The following is a 24,230-nucleotide window of genomic DNA, read 5'->3' on the forward strand; positions in this document are numbered from 1 at the left end:
TAAAAAAAACTCACGCTAGATGGGAACACAACAAAGGTAAGTGGTAACCTGTAGAATGGTAGGGAGCAAGAACTTTCTAATGTATACCTCTTTTTTTGTGTGTGTATACCTCTTTTTTAATATCCCATTTTGATTTCTGAACCATTAGAATATATTACCTAATCAAAAATATTAAATGTTTGCAAGACAGAAAATACACTAAAACTTTAATAGTGATTATCCTGGAAGAGTGGGACAACGATTTTGTTTTCTATTTCTACAGGTTCACTAAATTTTCTACAGTGAATATGAGTAACTTCCATGACCAGAAAAAGGATGTATTTTTTAGAAAAGATCTCTGGGGACCTCGAAGAGCAGTTTCTGTGGGGTCGGGAAAGAGAGGAGCTGGGATGGGAAGACTCCTGCTACAAAGGTGGCAGGATGGGTGTCTGTTTCCAGATAGGAGACACCAGAGTACAGCACGTTTGTGTGCTACAGCGAAAGAACCACGAGAAAGGGAGAAGTTAAAAATGTGAACACAGGTTGGAGCCAAGAGGGGCCGAACCCCAGTGACGTCACTCCCATGGGATCACCCGCGGACCAGGGAGCTCCTATTCGACCTGTATCGTCTCGGAAGTACAAGGGGAGAGAAGGAAAAGGAGAGTGATGTTTGTAGCGGCTGCTATGCAGAGAAGAAACCTGGAAAAGGAGGAGACTGTTAGATGCCTGCACTGAAAAATTGGACCACAGCACAGGACAAGGGAGGAACCACCAGACACTCCGGCCTTTTCGTAAGCTCCTCCCTTCGCCTGAGCGTGCGGCGGAAGACGCACGCAGGAAGGGGCGGAGCCAAGGGCACTAAGAGCGCGCACGCGCGGGTCTCGCGAGAGCAGTAGAGGGCGGAAGCACCGTTAGTGCAGGATGCGGTTCCTGGTTGCGTTGATCCTGCTGAGCGTTGTAGTGGCGGGTAAGACCCCCCCCACTCCCACCCCAAATAATCCCACTCTCACCCCTAGGCCCACCATCCTCACCGCCCCGGGTCGCTCTCTGAGCTCGCTACTTCCCTGCCGTAGTCACTCCTCCGCTTGCTATCACCCACCTCCCCCGTTTGCTAGTTGCCTCGGTTTCATCTAGCTTTGAGGGCTCCCTTCTCTTGGCCTCCCTCTCTTCAGGGCCAACTGGTTTCTCTGTTTCAGTAGACCTACCGCTAGAAAACTCTAGCCAGTCGCAGCCTCAGGCTACGGGAGACGGCTCTAGCAAGGGGAAGTCCCAGGTGCAGTCCACAGAAGATGACTCTAACAAGGAGAAGCCCCAGCTACAGTCCACGGGAGTTAACTCTAACAAGGAGAAGTCTCAACTGCAGTCCTCGGGAGACGGCTCTAGCAAGGTGGATCCCCAGCCACAGTCCACGGGAGACGGCTCTAGCAAGGTGGATCCCCAGCCACAGTCCACGGGAGATGGCTCTAGCAAGGTGGATCCCCAGCCACAGTCCACGGGAGACGGCTCTAGCAAGGTGGATCCCCAGCCACAGTCCACGGGAGACGGCTCTCGCAAGGTGGATCCCCAGCCACAGTCCACGGGAGACGGCTCTCGCAAGGTGGATCCCCAGCCACAGTCCACGGGAGACGGCTCTCGCAAGGTGGATCCCCAGCCACAGTCCACGGGAGACGGCTCTCGCAAGGTGGATCCCCAGCCACAGTCCACGGGAGACGGCTCTCGCAAGGTGGATCCCCAGCCACAGTCCACGGGAGACGGCTCTCGCAAGGTGGATCCCCAGCCACAGTCCACGGGAGACGGCTCTCGCAAGGTGGATCCCCAGCCACAGTCCACGGGAGACGGCTCTCGCAAGGTGGATCCCCAGCCACAGTCCACGGGAGACGGCTCTAGCAAGGTGGATCCCCAGCCACAGTCCACGGGAGACGGCTCTCGCAAGGTGGATCCCCAGCCACAGTCCACGGGAGACGGCTCTCGCCAGGTGGATCCCCAGCCACAGTCCACGGGAGACGGCTCTCGCAAGGTGGATCCCCAGCCACAGTCCACGGGAGACGGCTCTAGCAAGGTGGATCCCCAGCCACAGTCCACGGGAGACGGCTCTCGCAAGGTGGATCCCCAGCCACAGTCCACGGGAGACGGCTCTCGCCAGGTGGATCCCCAGCCACAGTCCACGGGAGACGGCTCTCGCAAGGTGGATCCCCAGCCACAGTCCACGGGAGACGGCTCTCGCAAGGTGGATCCCCAGCCACAGTCCACGGGAGACGGCTCTCGCAAGGTGAATACCCAGCCGCAGTCCTCTGGAGATGGCTCTCGCAAGGTGAATACCCAGCCACAGTCCACGGAAGATGGCTCTAGCAAGGTGGAGTCTCAGCCACAGTCCGTGGGAGACAGCCCTAGTAAGGTAAAGCCCCAACCGCAGTCCACAGGACAGGGCTCCAGCAAGCAGAAGCCCCAGCCCCAGACCACGGGAGATAACCCTAGCAAGGAGAAGCTGCAGCAGCAGTCCTTGAACTCCAACAAGCTGGTCTCCAACCCCTCCTCTGATAACAAGGAACCCACCAATCCTGACTTAAACATACCAGCTGACAAAGATACCTCTCTGCATGCTTCTAGAGGTGAATCTGGGGAGACAGTATTACTGGACTCTGACCCCACTTCTCCACAGCAGGAGAGAGAAGGTAAGTCTTCAGAGCTTACAGAAGATGTGGAGCCCAAGAAGGCTGAGGAAGGCGATACAGAGCCTGAAGGTTCACCGCCCCAAGAAGAGAAAGAGATGCCCGGCCTTGCCTCCAGTGAGAACCGTGAAGGAACACTTTTGGATTCCATGGGTAGGGAGAATGATGACCTTTATAAAGACAGTCTTGGAAGTGCCAGTGCAGAGAGCAGCCACTTCTTTGCATATCTGGTGACCGCAGCCATACTTGTTGCTGTCCTCTATATTGCCTATCACAACAAGCGGAAGGTAAGTCAAGAGTTGCCTTAAGAAGAGGAATGGGATTTCCTCCACCCTGAAAGTTTGGTGTGTGGGCCGGTATCTATCACTCATCTGCCTATGAGCACTGGGGATTTTAAGACAAACTTCAGTTTATCCTCAGATTCTGCTACGGCTCTCTACTCTCATAAATGATTTGTTTTCATGTCAGATACCTTTGAGTGCCCTCTGCTGCTGTATTAGGTGCTAAGTAAGGACATTATTGTGATCTGACCTGAATTGGGGTCTCCTCCCATAATCTTAAACTTAGGTCCTTTACAGCCTTAGAGAACCTGAGTACCTGACAGTTCGTAAATATAGTACTCTGAAGATGGTGAATGATTTCTAGTTTCCTTTCCCAAGCTTTTACCTTCCGTCTGCAATGGCAGAAAGAGTGGTTACATAGTCTTTGACATCAACAGCAGAGAGCCCAGGGACTGTCTTCTACAGTCAGTTGAGTTTCTGATTAGAAGAATGGCCAGAAATTGCATGGAGACACTCATCTTTTACTACTTTAGCAATGTTTGGTATACAGTAATATCTGTTGCTTAGCAACCACTCTGATGACAAAATGATTGCATTTCGTATTGAGTCCTAAGAATTTAGTAGTTTCTACAGCCTGGTTAAAATTGGAGCGTTCAATTTGTCAATATGCCTATGACTGTAAGGAATGAGGGAAGACGTTTAACAAAAAGGTGTTCCTTATTCTACATCCAGAAAGTAACCGTAGATGTGAAAGTGGTAAGGTTAAAGTGGAGCAAGTGTGGGGTGAAAAAGTACATTTGCAGATAAGAAATAATTATTGCTTGTGAGTAAAAAAGGAGTGTCTTATCCTAGAGCTTTCTGGGGAGGAGTTGGCAGATCTTTGTACTCTTGAGTAAATCATATAGACTCCCACAAGCCAAAGCCCAGAACAGTCTTCTTCCCATCTGTTACTTCATACTTAGTAGTATAAAAGATTCTGAGGTGACTGGAGGCCCTGTCCTCCTTAAAATTGTCATAACTTAAAGAGGTCTCTTTGTGGGTGTACTACTCTTTCACTGTCAGGGTCCTTAACAAATGTACTACCAGGTGATTACCTCTGATTTCAGAGACTGAGATATGTCATTGTAGAGTCACTTGTTAATTTCATTTTCCTTTCCCCAGATTATTGCTTTTGTGCTAGAAGGAAAAAGATCTAAAGTTACTCGACGGCCAAAGGCCAGTGATTACCAGCGTTTGGACCAGAAGGTAAGGAAAGAAGCCCCAGGTCTGTGGGAGGGATAGGCAGTCTCAGATAGGCCCAGCAGAGCACTTACATTTGACACGATGGCCGTTGCCCCACCCTTTGCGGACCACAAAGTAGAGATGTCCATATGTACGTGTCTGCAATATGAGAGCTAGAAGAGACCTCCACGTGCTGTAAGTCAGCTCCCTCCCTTGACAGAGAGGAAATTCAGGCCCAGAAACCTGATTCCTCCTCCCCGCCCCCGCACCGAAGTTCCCACTACAAATTTGTGTCAAAATCAAGACCTGATGGCAACCCCCTAGGCACCCATCCTGTGCTTTTTGCACCGAACCAACACTTCACAAATTTTAGTAGGCACATGAATCACCCTGGGAATTGTATTGAAAAGTCTGACTGATTACATATGGGTGGAATCTCTGCTTCTACGTTTCTAGGAAGTTCCCAGGTGACATCACATGCTGTGGAGCCATGCTTTAGGTAGCAGAGCATTTGACTACACTCCCCGAATACCAGTGAGTCCAGAAACATCTAGGCCTCCAACTCTAGAGATCAGCCCTACTAAACTGTGGACTCGATTTCCTAAGTGCAGCCAACTCACGCCTGCCAGAAAACAAAGCATTCCTTCCACCCCACAGAGTAGGAGCTGAGCAGGATTCTCCCCAAAAGCAGCCTGAGTGGGAACAGGGTATTTCCACTGCCTTGCCAGCACACACCCCTCCTTTCCCCTTCTATGTAAGGACAGTCAGGACATTGGTAAATAGTACTTGGTGGCTTGACTGTAAGTTTTCCTAAGACTCCCTACAGGTAACGCAGTTCACATGTATAGCCCATACCAGCAACAGAATAAACCACTCAGCTCCAAACACCTTTGCTAACTAGCCCAGTAGGTCAACTTCACAATTTAGCCTTGGCCTAGTACCTTTCCGGATAATTGACTTTAAGGATTCATTTCCCTTTCCTAATTAAAATGCACATGTAAACAATTCAAAACAACACAGAAATACTACAAAGCAGAGACCAGGATTTCCATATTCCTTTCACCAAGTGTGTATCTTTCTAGTATATGTTTGATTTCAAACTGACTTTAAAAATAATTTTATGTGCTTTTATTTTACCGATTGCTCTTTGTATGTTAGAGCGGCAGCTTATCTTAATTCTGAATTTTTTCCCTGAACTGCAACTCCTATAGGATCTTGTATTCCCCTAGATTCATAGCAGTGAGGTGTATTCCCCTGGAAGGAGATTAATGTCACAAATGAATTGTGTTGCTCTCGTTTCAGATTTGATTTCTGTGTTCTTGAGAACTTTGTCCTCCCTGCTGATTTGTTTTTAAATCAAGAGAAATGAAGAAAAAAAAGTACTGTGACCTAAGAGACACCCCCTCCTCTAGGGTTTGGTGGCAAATCGGGCCTGGCAGAGGCGGGGGGGTATTGCTTAGCTTTTTGCACCTGCACTTTGGTGACCTTGTACTCCTGTGTCCCCATCACCTATGCTGGTGTCTTCCATCCTTTCCTCCTCTGAGTGTGAGTAGAGGGAGCATGTGGGAAGCCAGCTATGACCAAAGGGAGACCTCAGCCCCAGGCAGGCTACTGCTGCTGACTGCCTTCCCTTGGGCCTTGGCCCTTTCGTAGTTACCCCTTGAAAACAGCATTGCACCCACCACAAGTTATCTTTGCAGACCTAGGAGAAAACTAGGTTGAAAAGTCAACCTAGGAGAAAACTCACCTGCAGGTTGAGGTGCTTCTATACCAAGGCCTCATCTGGAGGGATGTGCCCTACAAAAGATGTAGAAGGTGAATGCTGACGGGCAAAGGGCTACTTTGAATACGTAATTCTCTTCAAAGGCTTCAGCAGCAAACCCAAACAGCTTTTAAAAAGTGCTTTATTGCCTGCAGTCCAACCTGTCTAGTGTAAGTTCTTCACATTTTCCTGATATTTTCGTATTACTTAAGACAAAGTGAGTCAAATTCCATTTGGTTGTACTGAGCATAAAACTGAACTTGGGGATTCTGGAAGTAAAGCTGTAAAGCCACGGTTCCCATCACAGATTTTTTAAAATATAGTTACGATTATTGAAAATACTGTGCTTGTCTATACTCATAATTGTAACAGGAACTTTTTAAAATAGGGTGAGCTCATACTTTGCAGCAGAAAATGTGCAGGAGGGTTTGGTTTTGACCTGCATTATTTTCCTAAGGTTTTATGAAAGGTTTCCCATAAACTCTGTTTGACATTTGTTGCCTAAAATAGACAAATTAGACTTGTAGTCAGAAACTAACTGTACTGTCTCTTTTACCTTAATCTAGTTAATGGTTCTGTATCTGATATAGGATATCAAGGGTAATTAGTAAAAACTCTCCTTCCATTCCATGTCAGAGGTTGTTAAAACTTAAGAAATTCAGAGAGTTCCCCTGGGGTAACTGAGGGTAGTGTTTTGGATCATGCTGTGGTTTGAAGTTTTACTTAAGTCCGTTCTAGCTGTGCTACCTATTATAGAGAGCCTAGAGAGAGTTGTTCTGCAGAGAAAAAATGGAATTAGAATAGCTGATCTCAGGGAAATACAAAGAATGTGGGAAGTGAGGGGTGGGATGAATTCTGTGCTGCTGAAGTCATTCTGCAGAAAGGACCATCCTGTTGGCACATTACCTTGCGCCTCACTTAAAACAGCATGGCTTTGAGTTGAGATTTATGGAGACAAGGAATAAATGAATGATCTCGGTGTCATGCCCTCTTCCTGTGCATCAGTCTTAGAACACTTTCCTCTGAGGAATTTTCTGTCCGGCTCTCCTAGCATTCTGTAAAACCACAGTTCCCCTTTGCCTACCTTTCCTTCTCCCCTCTGATGTTTTCTGTTTCTCCGTCTACACTAGCACCTTTCCTTCTGCCTTTATGCATGCCCAGATGTCCCGTTCCCATCCATCCTGTTTGTTACTCCTTCCCTTCGTAACCTTTGTACACTCATGTCGGTCCCTGTCTTCCTACTAGTAGTGTTTTTCCTGAGGTTCAGATTGCCAAAGGTAATGGCTTATTCTCAAAGCTTAGTCTTGTTCTGGATAGAACTGACCATTGTTGACCAGAAACCCCTTCTGGTTTCTTTGACTGACTGTCCTGGTTTCTAAGAACTTTGCTTTACCCTGTGCTGGTGGGGGAAGAGAGCTCTCAAAGTATGGTTTCTCTCTTCCTTCATCTTCCCAGAAATTCATCCATCCCTCATCCTCTGAGTGAGTGACTCCCAAGTATTTATCCTTGGCCTGGTTCCCAAAGAACCAAATCCTGTTGTGCGCTGTTAGTTTGCTCTGTTGGCACTAAAAACTGAAGTTCTCTCTAATACCCATTAAGCTGCCCATCTCACCTGCCCATTTTATTTGTCTCAGCTCCAAACTATGTGGTCTTTTACCATTTTTATCTGTTACAACAGACCTATCCATTAACAACAACAACAACAACAACAACAAAAAGTCTCCAGTATAATCTTTCTTTCCATTTTCCTTGCTTTCCTGTTGCATCCCCACCATTTCACTTCTCTCCTGAATTCCCAACCCGCCCAAGAGGCATCCTAACTGGTTCTCCTGTCCATCTTCTGTCATGTACAGATTGATCTTTCCAAAATCCTTGCCCTGATCTAAAGCTTCTGTCTACCTCTCATGGCTTAGAGAATCTAGCTTTATAGACTGTAGTGTTCAGGACTCTGCAGATGGGCACTTTCTTGCCAGGTTTTCTCTGCATCCTGCCCAGGCCAAAGGCTCCTCTTGTCAGGCTCATCTAGGCCTCTGTGCCTTTTTGTTGTTGCTGTGCCCTCCATTCCCTGGCTTCCGTGGTTCTGCAGTCAGGGCACACTCCTTTCTCTTCTTTCACTTGCCTCCCCAGATGTTTCTTCAGGCCCCAGCTCAGGTTTTTCCATGCACCTTCTTACCTACTCCACCACGTGATTGTTGGCTCTTTCCATTCTATTCTAATAACTCTTAATAATGCCAATCACAAATTTTGTAACTCCAGCAAAAAAGAGCAGACTTATCTGATGTCTGTATCTGGTCTCTCCTCCCCAAAACGAAGCTACTTGCAGGAGTGCCCTTGGCACCACCTGCATAGCTGCCTAGTGTAGTGACATCCCCTAGGTACTTCAGGAGTTCACTGTCTTCTTGCAGAGACATTTTCCTTGTTCAGGACGTCTGAATGTGACTTACCTGACGTCTCATACAGCTCTTCCTGGCTACTGGTTGCTGTCCCTTACTGATAGACTTTGCTTGTAAGGAGGGTGAGCAGAAAGATTGGTTTCAGGAACCAAGAGGGTTGGCACCAAGTGGATGCAGAAGGATTCTGTGGAGTCCGCATAGTTCCATTTTTGAGCATCTGAGAAGTATCGTTTCTTGTGCTAAAAGAGTACAATAGAATTTAAGCTTCACTGTAGAAATTACACTGAAGGAACTTTCTGACACCAGCGGAAAACTTTTCTCAGTAGTTGTCCTTTTGAAGATAAACTATTGATAGCATGTTTTTCTAGAGGTGGTGTGGATGAGGGTGAGCTGGCTTGAGGCATCTCTCAAGGTGGGGGCGCGGGGGGGGGGTGGGGGCGCCGGGGGGGGGTGGGGGAAGGGTAGGGGTGGGCAGGGAAGTCCCTGGAGCCACGAGAAGCACCGCTATCTAGACAGCTATGTCTTTCCTGCCCCAGCCTTTGGTTGAAAATTGATTTCTAGTAGGAGGAATCTGTGTTTCAGTCATGGATGTCAGTAGAGGGGTTTCGTTTCTTGCTACAGATTACTGAGTAGAATTATTTAAAGATGCTCTTCTGGACTCTGGGGGAACGAAGGCCAGTCTATCTAGAAAGGCTACAACAACTCGGAAAGACCTGACAATGAGCTATATGTATGCTGACGTTTCTTTTCCCATAATGGCTTTTAATGAAACGTTTGGTGATAGAATTATAAACCTCTAGAATTCCCCTGATGGTGATTCTCATTTTTCTCTCTACTTCATGTCATCTAAATCAAAAAAGGAAGCCTGCTTCTTGTTTTTACAAGGTAACTTGATACATAATGCTGTTATGTATGTGTGATGAAAGCTAGCACGCTTCGCACGTGTTCTGAATCACTTGAACGGGGAAGAGAGTATCTTGTACACCAGACACCAGATCCTGGTGTTCTTCCAGCTGTTTTCTGAAAAGTCTTGCTGAGAAGGTTGCCTTTGACATTGCCTTGCTTAAGGAAGAATCCTGGGAAGATTTCCAGGTTCCATTTAACTATTCATCCAGAGCAAGACAGAATCTCAACTCACCTAGTTCTTCAAGACACCTGTGAATTTCCTAAATGTCCCAGTTGAGAAACTCCTCCGTAATAGTGTTGGGTCTGAGCTGTGTAGCTACAAGCTGCCAACAAAAGCAGCCTCCTCACACTTAGATATTCCTTTAATTCAGAAGTTTCTCATGTTAAATAAATGATTGTTGAAGTTGTCTCCCTTTTTTGTTTACCGGATTAGTAGAGTGCCACTGTTTTTGCAATGTTTTATATTTTCAGCTTTTTTAACTTAACTATATGATTACTTAATTTTATTTTTTTAAAGCTTATTTGGTCTAATGATAAGTATTTTTCAGTACGTAATGTTTTCCTGAGCTTCTCTGAATGCCGTTTCAATGTAGTTTTGTATCACTGCACAGAAACCAAAATAAATTTCAAATATTAAAGCTATAAAAACATTAAATTTATTAAAATGGCAATCAAATTGATAGAAATAAGGCCTAATACAAGTGAAAGGTCATTAAAAAAAAAAAAAACTTCAGCCTTTGTTCACCTTTCCATCCAGTCCCCCCCGTATGTACCAATAAATGGGAACACCATCCCTGACCTTTGTACACTCGTTACGTAGCTTTCCACATTCTGATCCTGACTGATTTCCAGCCCCACTCCTCCCTGCCAGGCAGCCCATGTTCTAGGTCTAGGAGGTGGCTGGGTTATTTGTCTTACAATCAGTTACCTCTGTGGTTGTCATCTGCTGTAACCTTGGCCTGGAACGTTCTTTCAGTCTGCTTCAACCCCCATGAACTCATCTTTCCAGTCCAGTGTTGTAACTGCTAACATCACTTTTTGCTGTGGATTTTTGGAAGATAAACTTTTGAGGCTCAAGTACTGAGCTCCATGAGGGTATCTTGGTGCTGACCCAGTGGAGACCCAATGTTACCGTGAAAATAAGGAAGACAAACCTAGGGCCTGGCTGCATGTGAATTGGATATTTCAATATATACTTCGCTAACGTCTTTACCCCCAACTCCCACAACCACATTGAGACTACCCTAGGTGTTTCCCCACCCTCTGAAAGAGCCACTGGAACCAACAAAAACGGGCTCTCTGGGGGCCTCTGAACCCACGGAACTACAACCAAAACCATGCCCAGGTTTTGACAAAAACCTCTCTAGGCACCCTTTTCCAACAGCAGTATGGAACTCCTTTGGTGCAGCAAGGAGAATGAAGAGAAGTCTCAGGACATCTGGCCCAATCTGCTTCAGCTGACCAAGACTACGGAGGGTTCTGTCCACCTGACCAAAAGAATATTCAGTTGGACTCTTCTGGGTTGGGAGGCGATGGGAGCGCAGTGTGCAAAGCACTGCTTGACCAAACAGGCTGCCCAAGTCACTGGGCCACCCCGGGCCTTTTACCAGGGATAGCAGTGTTAGCTCTGAGCAATCACCTGCCCAGCTGGAAGAGGTGCAACTTGAGAACTGTGATTGAAGAATTGTGACCTATGTGTCAGACCTCTTCAGAAATCAAAAACAGATTAGAGTGCCTTATGTGAGGAAAGAACGAGTACAGGAAGACATTATGGCTAAATCCAGGGCTGTGCCATAGCACCAGCCAAATTCCTCAGACTCCACTCTGGACTAATTCTTCTGAGCCTGGATCCTTGAATTGAGATTCTTAAGGTCTAGGTACAAGTTCCGCTTCAGGATGGTGCTGCTGCATAGTAGGGCCCCTTGCAAGGCCCCCACCAACCCACAGGTGAAGACATCCTGGCCTAGGAGACAAGAGCACAGGCCCATGAGCATCTTCCCCAAGCGGGGGGACAGGGAGCAAAGGCTCTCATGTTCACCCTCCAAGCTAGGCCACCCACGGATGGCTTTACATCAGGACCAGGGTCCATAGCCTGCTGGGGTAGCCCATCCCAATGTGGAAGGCTGCAGGGGACAGTAGGATCTGCAGACAGAACAGAGTACTTTGGGTGACCGGGAGGCCTGGGGTTGTAGGCCCTAGAGAAATGGGGCAGTGTACCTGTCAAGAAGAGGTTGGGAATGGGGCTTTGGGCCCTCATGGAGGTCATCACATGAGGATGTAGGCGGTCCAGGTCATGGTTGGCCCCATAGCAGGCACCCCAGGGAGCAGCCAGATAGAACTGGTAGGTCAGTGGGGACCCTCCAACCACACTCTCCACCTGAGGAGACAAAAGGCAGCAGAGTGGGAGTGGGGCCTTGTGAGATCCTCGTTTCCTCCCTTTTCTGTTCTCAACTGAACTGTATGCCTGCATGGGTTCCCTGCCCTTCCCTGGAGCTTAGTTATTTCAGGGCTTTTATTTCCCTCCCCAAAAGAAAGAGCAGAAATGGCACTGAGAGGTATGTTGTCACTACCACATGGTCTGCCCGCCTACCTTCCCCTCCAGCTGTGGGAACAGCCTCATGACAACCGACATAGAGGCTTCAACAAAGGAGTTTTTGAGTGTTTCATAGTCGCTGTTCCGCTTTCCCTCTGCCTTCTCCTGCCACTCTTCAAACCACTCATAGCAGGTGGGCACCAGTACGATCATCGTGGACCGGTCTGGGGACACAGCTGGGGTTACTAATGCCAGGCCCCTTCCCTGCTCCGGCCCCCGTGCCGCCCCTGACCGAAAGGCCCACCTGGGAACCGGTCCTCCCAAGTGGGATCCTTGGCTGAGGAGGTGGCAATGAAGAGGACGGGCAAGTGCTCTGCAGCCTTTTCCCTGGGCATCGAGACGTAGTGCTCCATCCTGAGGGCGAGGGCTGTGGCTGCCGATGCCAGGCCTTGGCTCCTCACTGCCACTGCCCCAAGGACAGGCCAGCCCCCGGGACCCCCCACAGGGATGAAGCCGAGGCCCACTCCGTAACTGCTGCGGATTCTCCAGCGTCAGAGGAGGAGGCAAGAGCCCCATGGGCTGTGGGCCCCAGCTGACACCCCCCCCCCCCACATGCACACACACGCCTTACGCCTTGTCGAAGTCTGTGTCAAAATACACAAAGTAGTTGGTGGACTGCAGCCCCAAGTCCTCCTTGGTGCCTCGTAGGCCAATGAAAACCCAGAAGGCGCTCAAGCCAGGCCGCACCATCTCCAGCTGCTGCCTCACACCTGCCGAAGTGGAGGTGAGGGCCATGTGAACACAGCCGGCAGGGGGAGCCGCTCCCTGCCCGGAAGAACTTGCTTGCTTTATCTGCAGCCTCACCCTCGGCGACCAGCCTAGCACCTGGCCATCTTCACAACTCTTGTTTTAACACTAAAATAACAGTGTTGACAGGGCCTGCTCTTCTCTGTCTTCTGCCTGGTAAGAACACACCCCGGGCTCCCACTCCTCTGCCCACCCCCCACTTCTGCTCTAAGCCCCCTTGAAGGCCCAGGAGGCCCAGCTTCTCTAAGCTGGCTCAGTGCCTGCAATCTTCCCTATTGGCTTTAAGTTATGAGCAGATTACTGGGCTCCACACTATACAGACCATACGTACGAACAGTAGTTTGTTATAAGCCTTGATTTCCATATTACATTGAATACAAGCCATCTAGGGGCACCTGGGTGACTCAGCTGGTTAAGCATCTGACTTCGGCTCAGGTCATGATCTCACGGTTTGTGAGTTTGAGCCCCGTGTCGGGCACTGTCCTGACAGCTCAGAGCCTGGAGCCTGCTTTGGATTCTGTGTCTCCCTCTCTTTCTGCCCCTCTCCTGCACGTGCGCTCGCGCTCTCTCTCTCTCTCTCTCTCTCCCTCCCTTAAAATAAGCATTAAAAAAAAGAAAATGTAGGGGCGCCTGGCTAGCTCAGTTGAGTGTCTGACTTCGGCTCAGGTCATGATCTCACAGTTCGTGGGTTCAAGCCCCACGTCAGGCTCTGTGCTGACAGCTCAAGCCTGGAGCCTGCTTTGGATTCTGTGTCGCCTTCTCTCTGCCCCTCCCCTGCTCACACTCTCCCTCTGTCTCTGAAAAATAAAATAAATGTTAAAAACAATTTTTAAAAATACCACCCCTCCTGAAATAGGTGTTCAAATAGTAACTATAAAGGAACAACCAGATTCACCATTAAAACAACAACAAAATGAAGATTTCAAAATAAAAAAAGCATTAAAAAAGAATACAAGCCATCCAATGAGCAAATATACATAATTCCTAGTGTGCTGAACAGGCTGAACAAGACTTCAAAATGGTAAGCAACGCAGATGAACAAATGCCAACACCGTTCCTGCCAGCTGGCATTTTAGGTTCAGGTAGGGGAGGAGGGAAGAGCACTGTGGAAGCAGGCAAGAGCCTCTGTGAGAGCCATCTGATGTCCCCTGGAGCTAAGCAGCTGGGCTCCCCCACCTCTCAACAAATGACCCCAGACCAGCCTTCTGGAAATGGCTCCCACAAAGTCTTACCTTTGTTCCCATTCCCAGGACCACCACCTGCCTGAGGGGTAACTGGGCCACTGGCTACTGTGCCTAATTTGTTAAACAAGTACTTGTTGAGGACCTAAAATGTGCTGAATCCTCTGCTAGGCTTTGGGGACACTATAAGGAATCAGATATGATGCCTGTCTCCTGGAAAAGAGGCTTTCCTGAAAGAAGCTGGCTTTCCTAATAGAGGCTACAAAGAGCTGAGTGCTATGTGTAGGGTGACCATAGGATTTATCATCCAAAACAGGCTTTTGAGAGTGAAAGGAGGCGGGATAGCAATTCCAGTAGGACCACAAGTAAGAGACTGACAGACCACTGGGCCATGGGGGCGCAATCAGGACAGAAGGGGAATGTGGGTTTCCACCGCCACAGGGAGGGATGGCGGGCTGCCCTGGGGCCGTAGGAGCACCTTCTCACCCGGGTTCCAGCATCTGGGGCTCATCTCACTGCCGGCTCCCCCTCTCCAGGTGGGATGGGGGTGATCATGGAGAAAACAGGGGGCCCAGGAGTGAAACCATCTAGGTCTCCAGAGGCCCTTAAGAACAGTAACTACCCCACCTAGCCCTTCCTTTCCCTTTTTCTCCAACTAGAAGGATGGGATCCATACCTGGCAGAAAAATAGAACCTTGGGTCCCAAATAAGGCACACAATTATATCCAGGCTTTTTTCTCCATGCCAGCCTCAGCTTCCCTTATTGATACTGTCCGATGAGTCTTCCCCACTCAAACAACTTCCTCTCCAAACCATCCCCAGGAACCTCCTGAAGGCCCAGCAGTGGACTTAAGAAAAGTGCTCCTATTCACAGAGGCTCCCTCTGCCTGACCACCCCACCTCCACACGACTCCAGCCAGCACTGCCTGCCCCAAAGGCCACCAGACATCTGGTTCTCAACTCTGAGAGGTAGATAGACCTATGAGAACCCCCACCCCCAAAGCAGGTGGAAACAAAGGAGTCCCAGCACCTGGGGGTCTCCTGAGTTAAGCATCTTGGCTGCCACTGCCTGAAACGCTCTCAAACGGGGATTCATCTGAGGCAACATCCAACTGTTCCTCCTAAGGGGGCAAATGGTTTTTCAGCCAGGTGGGGCTTGTGCCATTAGATTAGATACACAAAAGCAGTAAACACTGTAACTAGAGAAGGGAGGGCAAGCTAAACTTGTAACTCCTGACAGGGCGCCCTGGGGAGGAGGCAGGCAGGAGGAGGGGCACTGGGACCCATCAGAGCCAGGGTTCAGGGGTCCTGGGAGGCAGGGAGGCAGGAAGTACCAAACGCAAAGTCTGCCAGCTGCCCTGCCACCGGCCAGTCTGCCACACCCCACACAGTGTGAGGGAGGACAGGCCTTCTCTGGCAACAGACGCCAGTTGAGGCCCAGCTGAGTGAAGCTCCACATTTCTCAGTCGGGACGGGGCCAAGGACCCAGGCTTTCAAGTCAGAACCACCAGTGTTCTCATCTCAGCTTTGCTGCTTTCACCCGGGTGGCCTTGGGAAGTCACTTCACCCGTATGGGTCTCACTTCTCCTCCGGCCCCATAAACATCAGGATGATGACATCTGTCTCCCAGGTGGCAGTGAGGATCACGTGCCACGACAAAGGTAAAGCCTCTCACACAGACTTACCGAGGAAGGGCTCACCCACAGATAAGCCTACTTCCCCTCACCCCCCCAAAACCAGGCTTTTATTATGTTTGGACACAGCCTATTAGAAGAGAAGACTGCATTGAGGGTTATTTCTGTCCAGGCCACAGATTTCAAGCACAAGCCCAGAGCTCAAGGGACAGAAGAAAGCCAGAAGGGTACTCCCGCAGCTTCAGCCCCAGCAAGTAGCTGGTTCTTGAAAGAGGTAAAAAAAAAAAAAATAGAACCTTGGGTCCCAAATAAAGCACACAACAATTATAGCAAGACTTTCTTCTCCATGCCGGCCTTAGCTTCCTTAACTGACGTCAGACCAGGCTTTCCCACTCAAAGTAAGTGAAGAATTCAGGGGAAAAAGTAGGATTCAAACCACAAACCCAAGCAGCGTTCCTTTAGGACGCTACCCACCATCATGAACTATTAGCTCTAAGATCTGGGGAAGCTGAAAACAGGCAACAGACTTGAAAGAGAAGAGGGCAAAGTGGGTGAGGTTATAGGGGATAAGGGGTAAATATGCCAAGGACGGAATGAGAGATAAGGACCGAGGGGTCTGTGGGGGTGATTCAATACAAAGAAAGCTGCTTCCCAACCCCTAAACACAGAGGTCTTGCTGGGAACAGATGCTAGAGATGGTGTGCTCGTGCTCACCTGTTCTGCTTAAGGACAGTCACAGGGCAGTCAAGAGGAGCAAGAACACCAGCCTGGCTGGGCAGGCTAGCCCCAGAGGGGGCACTGCTAGGAGCTTCGCAGAGCAAAGTAGCCCAGTCTTTTACCTGGCAGACAGCGGGCATTCTCTGGCAGTAGGTACTTGTAGGTATTGAAGAGTCCTGCGTCGGAGATCACGATGGGGCAATAGATGTTCACCAGCTCCTGACCCTTCTTCACAGTGACACCTGCAGGCACAAGAGCTTGGCTGAGGTTCTTTGCACTCCAGGTTTTACACAGATCTCTCCCAGCCTACACTTTATCTTCTTAGACCTGGGCATCCAGCCCAGCTATGGTCAGGCAGGCAGGCTCCAGGCAAAACTGCAAAGCAAGTGAAACATCCTCAAGCATTCTCCGCCTAACCCCACAGTCACTTGTGCACTTACCTTCCCTGGCTCTCTCCCCACGCCATGTGGGCACCCTTTTCTGTAGCCAAACCTCCACACTAACCATGACAAAGCTCATGGGCTGAAGCCCTTCCACTGGAATCCCAGGCCCTTCTTCACTGCTGCCAGACTTCTATTTCCAAAATACTCTGAGACCCTCCAATGACACCACAACCTCTGTAAGATAAACTCCAAAGTCTTGTACCAGCCTTCCAAGATCTGGTCCCTTCTGTGTCTCCAGCCTTGTCTCTGGCCACACGCACTAAACTATTAGGTGGCACCATATCAAACAGCTGATAGTCAACCACTTTGACCTATAAAAACAGTAGCATTTTTGGGTTCAACCTACTTCCAGATGCCTAAAAATAGTCAGCTCTTTCATGCATCCGTGCCTTCGCACATTCTGTTCCCCCTGCCTGGAACATTCCAAAAGCTCGAGCTAGCTTCTTCTCACCCTTTATGACCTGCCTCAAGCACCTCTGCCCTCCTTCCTCCATCCTTAGTCTGTACCTTCGTATGACACTTTACATCTCAATGATCTTCCCTATGATTAGAAACTTCTTGAATTACAGATTTTCTTTATAGCCATCTCATCTTTTTATCTCCATCTTTTATCACCTAGCACCTGAAAAATACGAGTAATATTCTGAACTGAATTTAATTGAACTGATAAACCCACCTTGCTTCAAGGACCTCTTCTGGCTGGAAGAAGAACTTGCTTGTGGACATCAGAGAAAAATCTCACACAACCAACCACCTCTCCGGTCTCACCCAGCAACTTCCTAGTCTCTTCTACAAATGTATTCTCAGAGATCGCTGATGACCTTTTCTCCCTTGATTTTTTTGTGCAGTGGGCCATCCACACACCTCCTCCTTGAAAGACTTCTCTGGTGAATTCACTATCACACCAGCCCTCTTCTTTCAGGTCTCTCTCTGTCTCCTTCCCTGATGTTTCTTTAAGCACCCCCTAATCATGGATGGCCTGTTCTGTTTACCAGAGTCCTTCCCTGCACACACCCTCTCCTCACAGAATTCATCCACGGTGGAATTCTGATGCTCTGGGCAGGTGGCAGTAAAGACCGGAGCCAGGATAACGAGATTCTAGGCTCCACTCTGCCATTTACAGGTTGAGGGCAGAGCATCTCGCTGGCCTCCACAATGCCCTTTCAAGTGCCCAGGTTATTTATTCATCCCACCAATCACTAAACAAACATGTATGGAGCCTCTATTATGTGCTAAGATCTAGAGGCATAAAGACACAGCCCCCAGGGCGCCCGGATGGCTCAGTCAGTTAAGCATCTGGCTCTTGACTTTGGCTCAGGTCATGATCTCACAGTTTGTGGGTTCGAGCTCCACGTCAGGCTCTGTGCTGGTGGTGCACAGCCTGCTTGGGTTCTCTTCCTCTCCGTCTCTCTCTGCCCCTCCCCTATTGGTGTGCTCTGTCTCTGTCTCTCTCTCTCTCTCTCTCTCTCAAAATAAATAAACTTAAAAAAAAAAAAAAAGACACAGCCCCTACATTCAAGGGGATCTTGGATTGCTGGATCCCTATTTTTGCCTATGGAATAAATGATCAAATACTGGTCTTTGGGGACCATGCAATCCTTTATCCTTCCTGCGTCCTTTCTAATCGCTTTCCCTGAGCCCCTGCTCTGGGCAATTTTGGCCCTGAACTCCCCGTGAAGAGGTCGGTTTTTCTATACCTTGTGCTTGTTTCTCTCTGCACCCCACTTCTCTCCCACCCCAGCCCAGGAGCCATGAAGCACGATGAGGGGCTCTCACCACAGGCTTTCCCAGTGGAGTCCAGCAACACACTCTGCACAGTAGCACTGGTCAGGACAGCGCCCCCGGCCCGCTGAATCACAGGGATGGTGTGGAAAGCGATCTCACTGGTACCCCCTCGGGGATAAAAGGCCCCTTCCATGTAGTGGTTCATCACCAGAGCGTGCATGGAGAAGGCACTGTGCCTGGGGGTCACACCTACAGAAGGAAGGAAGGGGCGATGAGGCAAGAGCAGGCGGCAGCAGCATTTAAAGAGGAAGACAGATTCCTGTCAAAAAGCACGCAAGCCTCGGTCTGCCCACCCCAGGATCCAAATGATCCCCAGGGCTAAGGGCAGCCAGAGGGCCTATCTATTGCCATCCAAACACAGGGTACCTTACAGATCCGGGGGCCAGTGGGAATGTCCTCCCTCAAAGTGACATGCTGCTGAGACGAGGGAGGACACGGTTGGCTGAAAAGGAAAAGCATCCAGGGCATGGCGCAGGGAATGTGTGCCAGGGAGTCCAGCAGGTAGGTGGGCAGACTTCTCACCCAAGAGCTCCAGAGGGCCTTGGGTTTATCCTGCTCCACTTCAGTCAGTCAGGCAGGTTCAGGAAGAAAGATTGAGAGCCAAGAGGGCAACACCTCCTCCTCCAGGAGCCGCCCAGAACTCCAGGCCAGTACCCACCGTAAGTGGGGAAGATGTAGCTGAGCACCGCCCGGAGCTCCGGGGAGGCCGGCAGCTGCTGCAGGACCTCATCCAGGCTCTGGGTGGAAGCACGAAGAAAGGCAGAGAAATGGGTGAGCAGCCCCCACTTGCTGAGGACCTGAGCTATGCGCAATGGGAGGGTCTTCAACAAGATGGCCAGGACAACTCCATGGGACACCGCCTGAGAAAAAAAATAAGCAGCGAGGAGCCACTGTAACGGAATCACCATTCCAATGGCCTGCGTACCAGCCCAGCACCGGGGCCCAGCAACATTTAGCCCTGGCCGAACTTGGATTTTTAAAAATCTGTACTCTGTGAATTTTTCCCATTCCACATTCAGATGAGTCCTTTTCTGAATATAAATATATTTTCTGAATATATTTGGGCAGAGGCCAACTAGGGTAGGGCTAAGTTCAGGGCAGACTTGACCGGTCCTCCCTTTCTGCCTCGCCCACCGGTCACTGCACTAGTGAAGGTCAGCCTTGTCGGGAATAAACGGGGGGTGGGGGTGGGGGGGTCCTCAGCACATCCATGTTACCTTAACCAGCTTTATATATTTGTCAATGGCAGCTTCCTCCTGGGGAAACTTCTCCTTGAGGCCCTGAATGTAAGCTTTCTTCCCACTGTACATGGGGAACTCTTTTCGGCCATTGGGTCCTTCTAGTACCATGATGTCAAACGGAGAAGACAAGGCGACCCATTCCAGCTGCCCCTCAGTGATCTGGTCCAGGATAAGACGGCTACTCTTGCCCTCTTGCATGTGCCCGACATAATGGATTCCTGTTGGGAGACAGAAGAACAAGGTGTCATAGGGATAAGGGAGCTGATCCCTGGAACGGTAGATAAAAGAAGTGAAATGAAAGAGGTAGTCCTGCATGGCTGAGTCCGTGCCCGGGGAGTGCTACCCACAACTTTCTGTGGGGAGGTGCTGCAGCAGAAACCACCAGATCTCTACCCAGTTCAGCTCCCCGCGGTGATGGCTGTCAGACAAAGAAAGTGGTGCCCAGAGAGAAGCTGGGGCCTCCAGAACAACAGAAACGTCCAGTGTCATCCCACAGTGGCTGCTCCAAGCCTCCTAAAGATACAGCCATGTTCCCAACCCCTTCCCACACAAGCCTTACCTGTGTCAAATTCCAGGCCATTCTTTCCAAAAGTATGACAACAGCCTCCTGCCTTGGTATGTTGTTCCAGTACCAGAACTCGCTTGCCGGCTTTGGCTAGAATCGCAGCTGCAGCCAGGCCCCCAAAGCCACTGCCGATCACCACTGCATCCAGCTTCTTTGGCACTCGGCTGACTGAGAAAGCTGCAGCAGAGGGAAGAGTTGGAGGGTGAGCTTCTCAGGCAGGGGCAGCAAAAGAGCAAAGACACGGAAACCAAGGAAGGCTCTGCTAGCTTATACAATGCAAGAAAACTCCAGTGCAGTTTGGCATGGAGCAACCGACTAAAATATCTCAAACATTGCACCTGGGAAATACTCAGGACCAGCCAGGCAGATTAAAGACAGTGATTTGGTCTTACTGGAGCCGATTGAACTAAAACCAATATGTACCTGAGGATTTTACCTACTTTAAAGAAAACAAACACAAACAGAAACAGAAAGCTGACAATAATAGTACAGGCTGAGAAACTTAAGTGCAGATAGAGAGCTAGGGAAGAAAGAAACAAGGAAACGGGGGACACAGGAGAGTGCTGTGGGCAGACTGTGGCTCTTGGAATTGTCCATTCATAAGTCGGTTATCTTTGAAAAATACAGGGTCTTTAGGCACCAGTGGAACAGCCTGGTCCTATGATGGTTCTTCAAGATCCTGAAGCAGAGGCTTGAGCAGGACAGAGCTGAGAAATCATTGCACCACCCTTTCATATCAGAGAAGTCTGGAGGCAGAACTAAGGGATCAGCACCTAAGCAAGATAAAAGGACAGCACATGGTGCCACGTGGGCACTTCAACACGTGATCTGTTCTTTAAAGATCATTCTTGAACTGAGATTTGGAATTTTTCCAAGCTGCAAGAGAACTTGGGAAACTTTTAACTTTTCAAACATTTTTAGAAAAACGTCTAGGGCGCCTGGGTAGCTCAGTCGGTTAAGTGCTCGACTTCAGCTCAGGTCATGATCTCGCAGTCCCTGAGTTCGAGCCCCGCGTCGGGCTCTGGGCTGACAGCTCAGAGCCTGGAGCCTGCTTCGGATTCTGTGTCTCCCTCTGTCTCTGCCCCTCCCCTGCTCACACTCTGTCTCTCTCTCTCTCAAAAATAAACATTAAAAAAAGAAGAAAAAAAGAAAAAAGTCTAGTGAAAAACACATTTTATATCACAATTCAAAATATAAATAAGTATATAATCTAAATAACGGGAGTTGAAGTTTCACAATAACTGAAATAGAAGTATTACAGAACTATGTATGATGACTCTGATATTTTCTGTTCTACTACATTTTGAAATACAACCTACTAAATCCAGTTCATGATCCACTAATAGATCACACAACCTGGCTGGAAAAAGTTACATCAGTCATCTCATTTTTATTTTTTTTTAATTTTTTTTAATGTTTATTCATTTTTTGATAGAGAGAGAGTGGGCGAGAGAGGGGCAGAGAGAGAGGGAGACACAGAATCTGAAGCAGGCTCCAGGCTCTGAACTGACAGCACAGAGCCCGACGTGGGGCTTTAACTCACAGACTGTGAGATCATGACCTGAGCTGAAGTCAGATGCTCAACCAACTGAGCCATCCAGGTGCCCCAGTCATCTCACTTCTAGACCAACCCGAGAGAAGTGGAGTAATTTGCTAATAATGGCTATGCAGTAAATTAATGACAGAATCCAAGCTAAAACCCTCATCTCAGAAGTTCAGACTAACAGTCTTTCCACTTAAAACAGTATCGTCTCTGCCTGTGTCACAAGATGTATCACACAGAATTCTAAAATTTACAAGTGGGAGGGATCTTGGAGATCAAAGAGGAGATCTAACTTTTTTTTCTTAAAGCAGCACAACCCTTTCTTTAAACCTTATGAGGAACCCCAAAGTATGTTCTAAAGATGATAGTGGAGATACTCTGGTTGACCAAAGAGCAGCTCTCAGCCTGAGGCACCCTGTTGAGCCTCTCCCAAAGTTTTAGAACCAACCATAAGAGTTGGGACGAGGCATAGCCACTCAAATCACTTGATGGGCGAAATACAATTTCCCACACAGGTTGGAAGAGATGTGCAGCTCCTCCATGCCCTTGAACCATGGGGGAGAGTAAGGGGAAAAGTTAAGGTCTTATAACCAAGTGGGGGAAAGGTCTCTTCTTGTCTATCCTGCGGGTTGTGGACCTGTTCCTGGCTATGCCATTGGTGAGGGAGCATGAGGCAGGCTGAGGGGCAAAACACAATCTAGTACCCCCCCCCCCCCCCCGCCACACACACACCCAACCCCAGGTGGGATCTGTGTGATAATCCTTGGACACTCCTGGCTACCCAAGAACAAAGGAAAAGGGTTTAAGTGCTTGCCATGGTGATGTGGGAAACTAAGGCAAATGAAAAATTAAATTCCCTTACTGCCTGCAGCCCATTGACGAGTCCTTGAAATTGGTAGAGTGACCTCCCTGTCGGAGCTTAGCTGTTTCAATGATGGCACTTTGCTAGGGACAAAAGAGAACCTGAGCTTAGCATTGTCACAACCTTGAGGACCCATCTTGTAAGTCTACTTCCTTTATCTCAATTACCCCAAAATATATGTTGGCAATCATACTCCAAGCGTATGGCCTCCCAACATACATCTATGTATAGATGTAACAGAACCTCTCATGACTGAGGTTCTGTTAAACGGTAATTGGTGTTTCCCTAGGAACAGCTCGCCCCTCAAGGTCCTAGAAATCTTGCTTCCAAAATACCTTAGCGACTTACTCTATCCCTGACCCCCTCCCAACCTGAGGGTATATAATGAGTTAACTGTCACAACCTCAGTGCAGCTCTTCCTGCCCATGGGTCCTGTCCCTGTGCTTTAATAAAATCACCTTTTTGCACCAAGAATTTTTTCTTGGTCCCAGGCTCAGGACCACCCCACCATCACCCCCAAAACTTCATCGCCATGACCTCAGAAAGCGGAGGACAGGACCCCCGCCCGTGGGGCCACTATGGCCTGGGGGCCTGCTTGGGCAAAGTCTGTCACCCGTAGGAGACACGAAAGCGGGGCGCCTCCACTTTCAAGGAAGCCCTCCCAGCACTTTACATATGGGGAAACTGAGGCCCAGGTGGGCAGCGGATCGCCGTGTTGGAATCGGAACGCAAACCTGAGAGGCCGCCCAAGTACAGCCTTGGAGCCCTTCTCGCTGACCTTGCTTGAGAACCTTTTTCCTGGCCTCTTTGTCGGTCACCAGCGGCGCGGAGGGCCGCCTGACGTCCTCGGAGAAGGGGTTCGGGGAGCTGCCTGCGAACGGCCGCAGGTGGCCTTTGCAGAGGACCGCCAACAGCGGCACAACCAGCAGCAGCAGCAGCAGCAGCAGCAGCAGCAGCAGCGAAAGCCACATAGCGCCGGCGGTGCCCAAGGACGGGGTCCGCAGACACGACCCCCAGCCTGTACTGCAGTGCCCCCGCCGCTCGTATTTATCCTTCCCGGCCAGGAGGCGGGGGCAACATCGACCTTTGATCAGCCAGAAACTTTCCGGCCAGGAGCCAGGAGTCCGGCGCGGACTGGCCCTCCGGGCGGCTCGTACTCCTGCAGCGCCAAGTTTCCCAGGCTGCCGGGAGGCGGGGCGCTCCGGGCCCGGAGGCTGAGCCCGGACGCCGTGCGCATGCGCGGGGAGGGGCGGCCGGGGGCTGACGGAGACTGGGAAGGCCCGGGAGCCTTGGCCGCGGCCCGCGAGCCCCCAATTCTGCGGAGGACGCGTGGAGTGGAGATGGTCGTCCCGGACCTAGACCAGCCTGGGAGCTGCAGGCCCGAGAGAGAATCCCGCCCGGGACCCAGGATGCCTGGGTTCTGGTCCGCGCTCTGCCGAGGGCTCGCCGAATGACCCCAGGCAAGTTGCTTACCAGTTTTCAGTACCTAGTGGCGAGGAGGTTTCCGTCCGGAATCCACACAGCCCCATTCTGGCGGGGTTTCTTGATGGAGTGAGATTCCTGTTGAGATCGCGAGTCAGCCGGCGAGCACCCAACCCTGTGCCCCCACCCCATCCCCATCCCGCGATGGCCAATCGTTCAGCCCTCGACCGCGGCGGCCCCGTGGATGGCGTTGCCTGAGGCGGGGGCCTGGAGGCTCCCCCAAGCC

At 49.8% G+C, this 24,230-nt stretch overlaps 2 protein-coding genes across 7 annotated transcripts; one reads left to right on the forward strand and one right to left on the reverse strand.

The window, feature by feature from the left end:
- The first annotated feature begins 420 nt into the window (after positions 1 to 420).
- Positions 421 to 6,254, forward strand: TGOLN2 (trans-golgi network protein 2). Of its 6 annotated transcripts, XM_053200838.1 has the most exons (6): positions 421 to 946; positions 1,176 to 2,248; positions 2,291 to 2,374; positions 2,642 to 2,935; positions 4,091 to 4,174; positions 5,453 to 6,254. In XM_053200838.1, exons 1-6 carry the CDS (start codon positions 901 to 903, stop codon positions 5,456 to 5,458), a joined length of 1,587 nt encoding a protein of 528 aa, XP_053056813.1. In that variant the 5' UTR covers positions 421 to 900; the 3' UTR covers positions 5,459 to 6,254. The 6 variants fall into 6 exon arrangements, with proteins under 6 accessions (XP_053056813.1, XP_053056812.1, XP_053056811.1 ...); XM_053200837.1 differs by having other exon boundaries at positions 426 to 946; positions 1,176 to 2,374; XM_053200836.1 differs by having other exon boundaries at positions 456 to 946; positions 2,291 to 2,935.
- Positions 6,255 to 9,844: 3,590 nt separating this feature from the next.
- On the reverse strand, positions 9,845 to 23,718 carry RETSAT (retinol saturase). Its single transcript, XM_027072070.2, has 11 exons — positions 23,301 to 23,718; positions 20,112 to 20,294; positions 19,529 to 19,770; positions 18,970 to 19,171; positions 18,303 to 18,500; positions 16,206 to 16,325; positions 12,376 to 12,514; positions 12,049 to 12,158; positions 11,802 to 11,968; positions 11,429 to 11,588; positions 9,845 to 11,174 (listed from the first exon to the last, which is right to left on the reverse strand). The coding sequence occupies exons 1-11, from the start codon at positions 23,491 to 23,493 to the stop codon at positions 11,041 to 11,043; spliced, it is 1,848 nt and encodes a 615-aa protein (XP_026927871.1). The 5' UTR covers positions 23,494 to 23,718; the 3' UTR covers positions 9,845 to 11,040.
- Between the last annotated feature and the right edge of the window lie 512 nt (positions 23,719 to 24,230).

Source organism: Acinonyx jubatus, chromosome A3, assembly GCF_027475565.1.
Source record: "Acinonyx jubatus isolate Ajub_Pintada_27869175 chromosome A3, VMU_Ajub_asm_v1.0, whole genome shotgun sequence".
NCBI classification, from domain to species: Eukaryota; Metazoa; Chordata; class Mammalia; order Carnivora; family Felidae; genus Acinonyx; species Acinonyx jubatus.

Bases quoted from the DNA above. Each gene is read 5' to 3' on its own strand.
- TGOLN2 (XM_053200833.1), top strand. From the start codon at position 901: ATGCGGTTCCTGGTTGCGTTGATCCTGCTGAGCGTTGTAGTGGCGG. The intron at 947-1,175 runs GTAAGACCCCCC...TCTCTGTTTCAG, and splicing joins GCTGAGCGTTGTAGTGGCGG to TAGACCTACCGCTAGAAAAC. The intron at 2,936-4,090 runs GTAAGTCAAGAG...TCCTTTCCCCAG, and splicing joins CCTATCACAACAAGCGGAAG to ATTATTGCTTTTGTGCTAGA.
- RETSAT (XM_027072070.2), bottom strand. From the start codon at position 23,493: ATGTGGCTTTCGCTGCTGCTGCTGCTGCTGCTGCTGCTGCTGCTGCTG. The intron at 16,326-18,302 runs GTGAGAGCCCCT...TTGTGCCTGCAG, and splicing joins CTCCACTGGGAAAGCCTGTG to GTGTCACTGTGAAGAAGGGT. The intron at 11,175-11,428 runs GTACACTGCCCC...CTTGTCTCCTAG, and splicing joins TCCCAACCTCTTCTTGACAG to GCCAGGATGTCTTCACCTGT.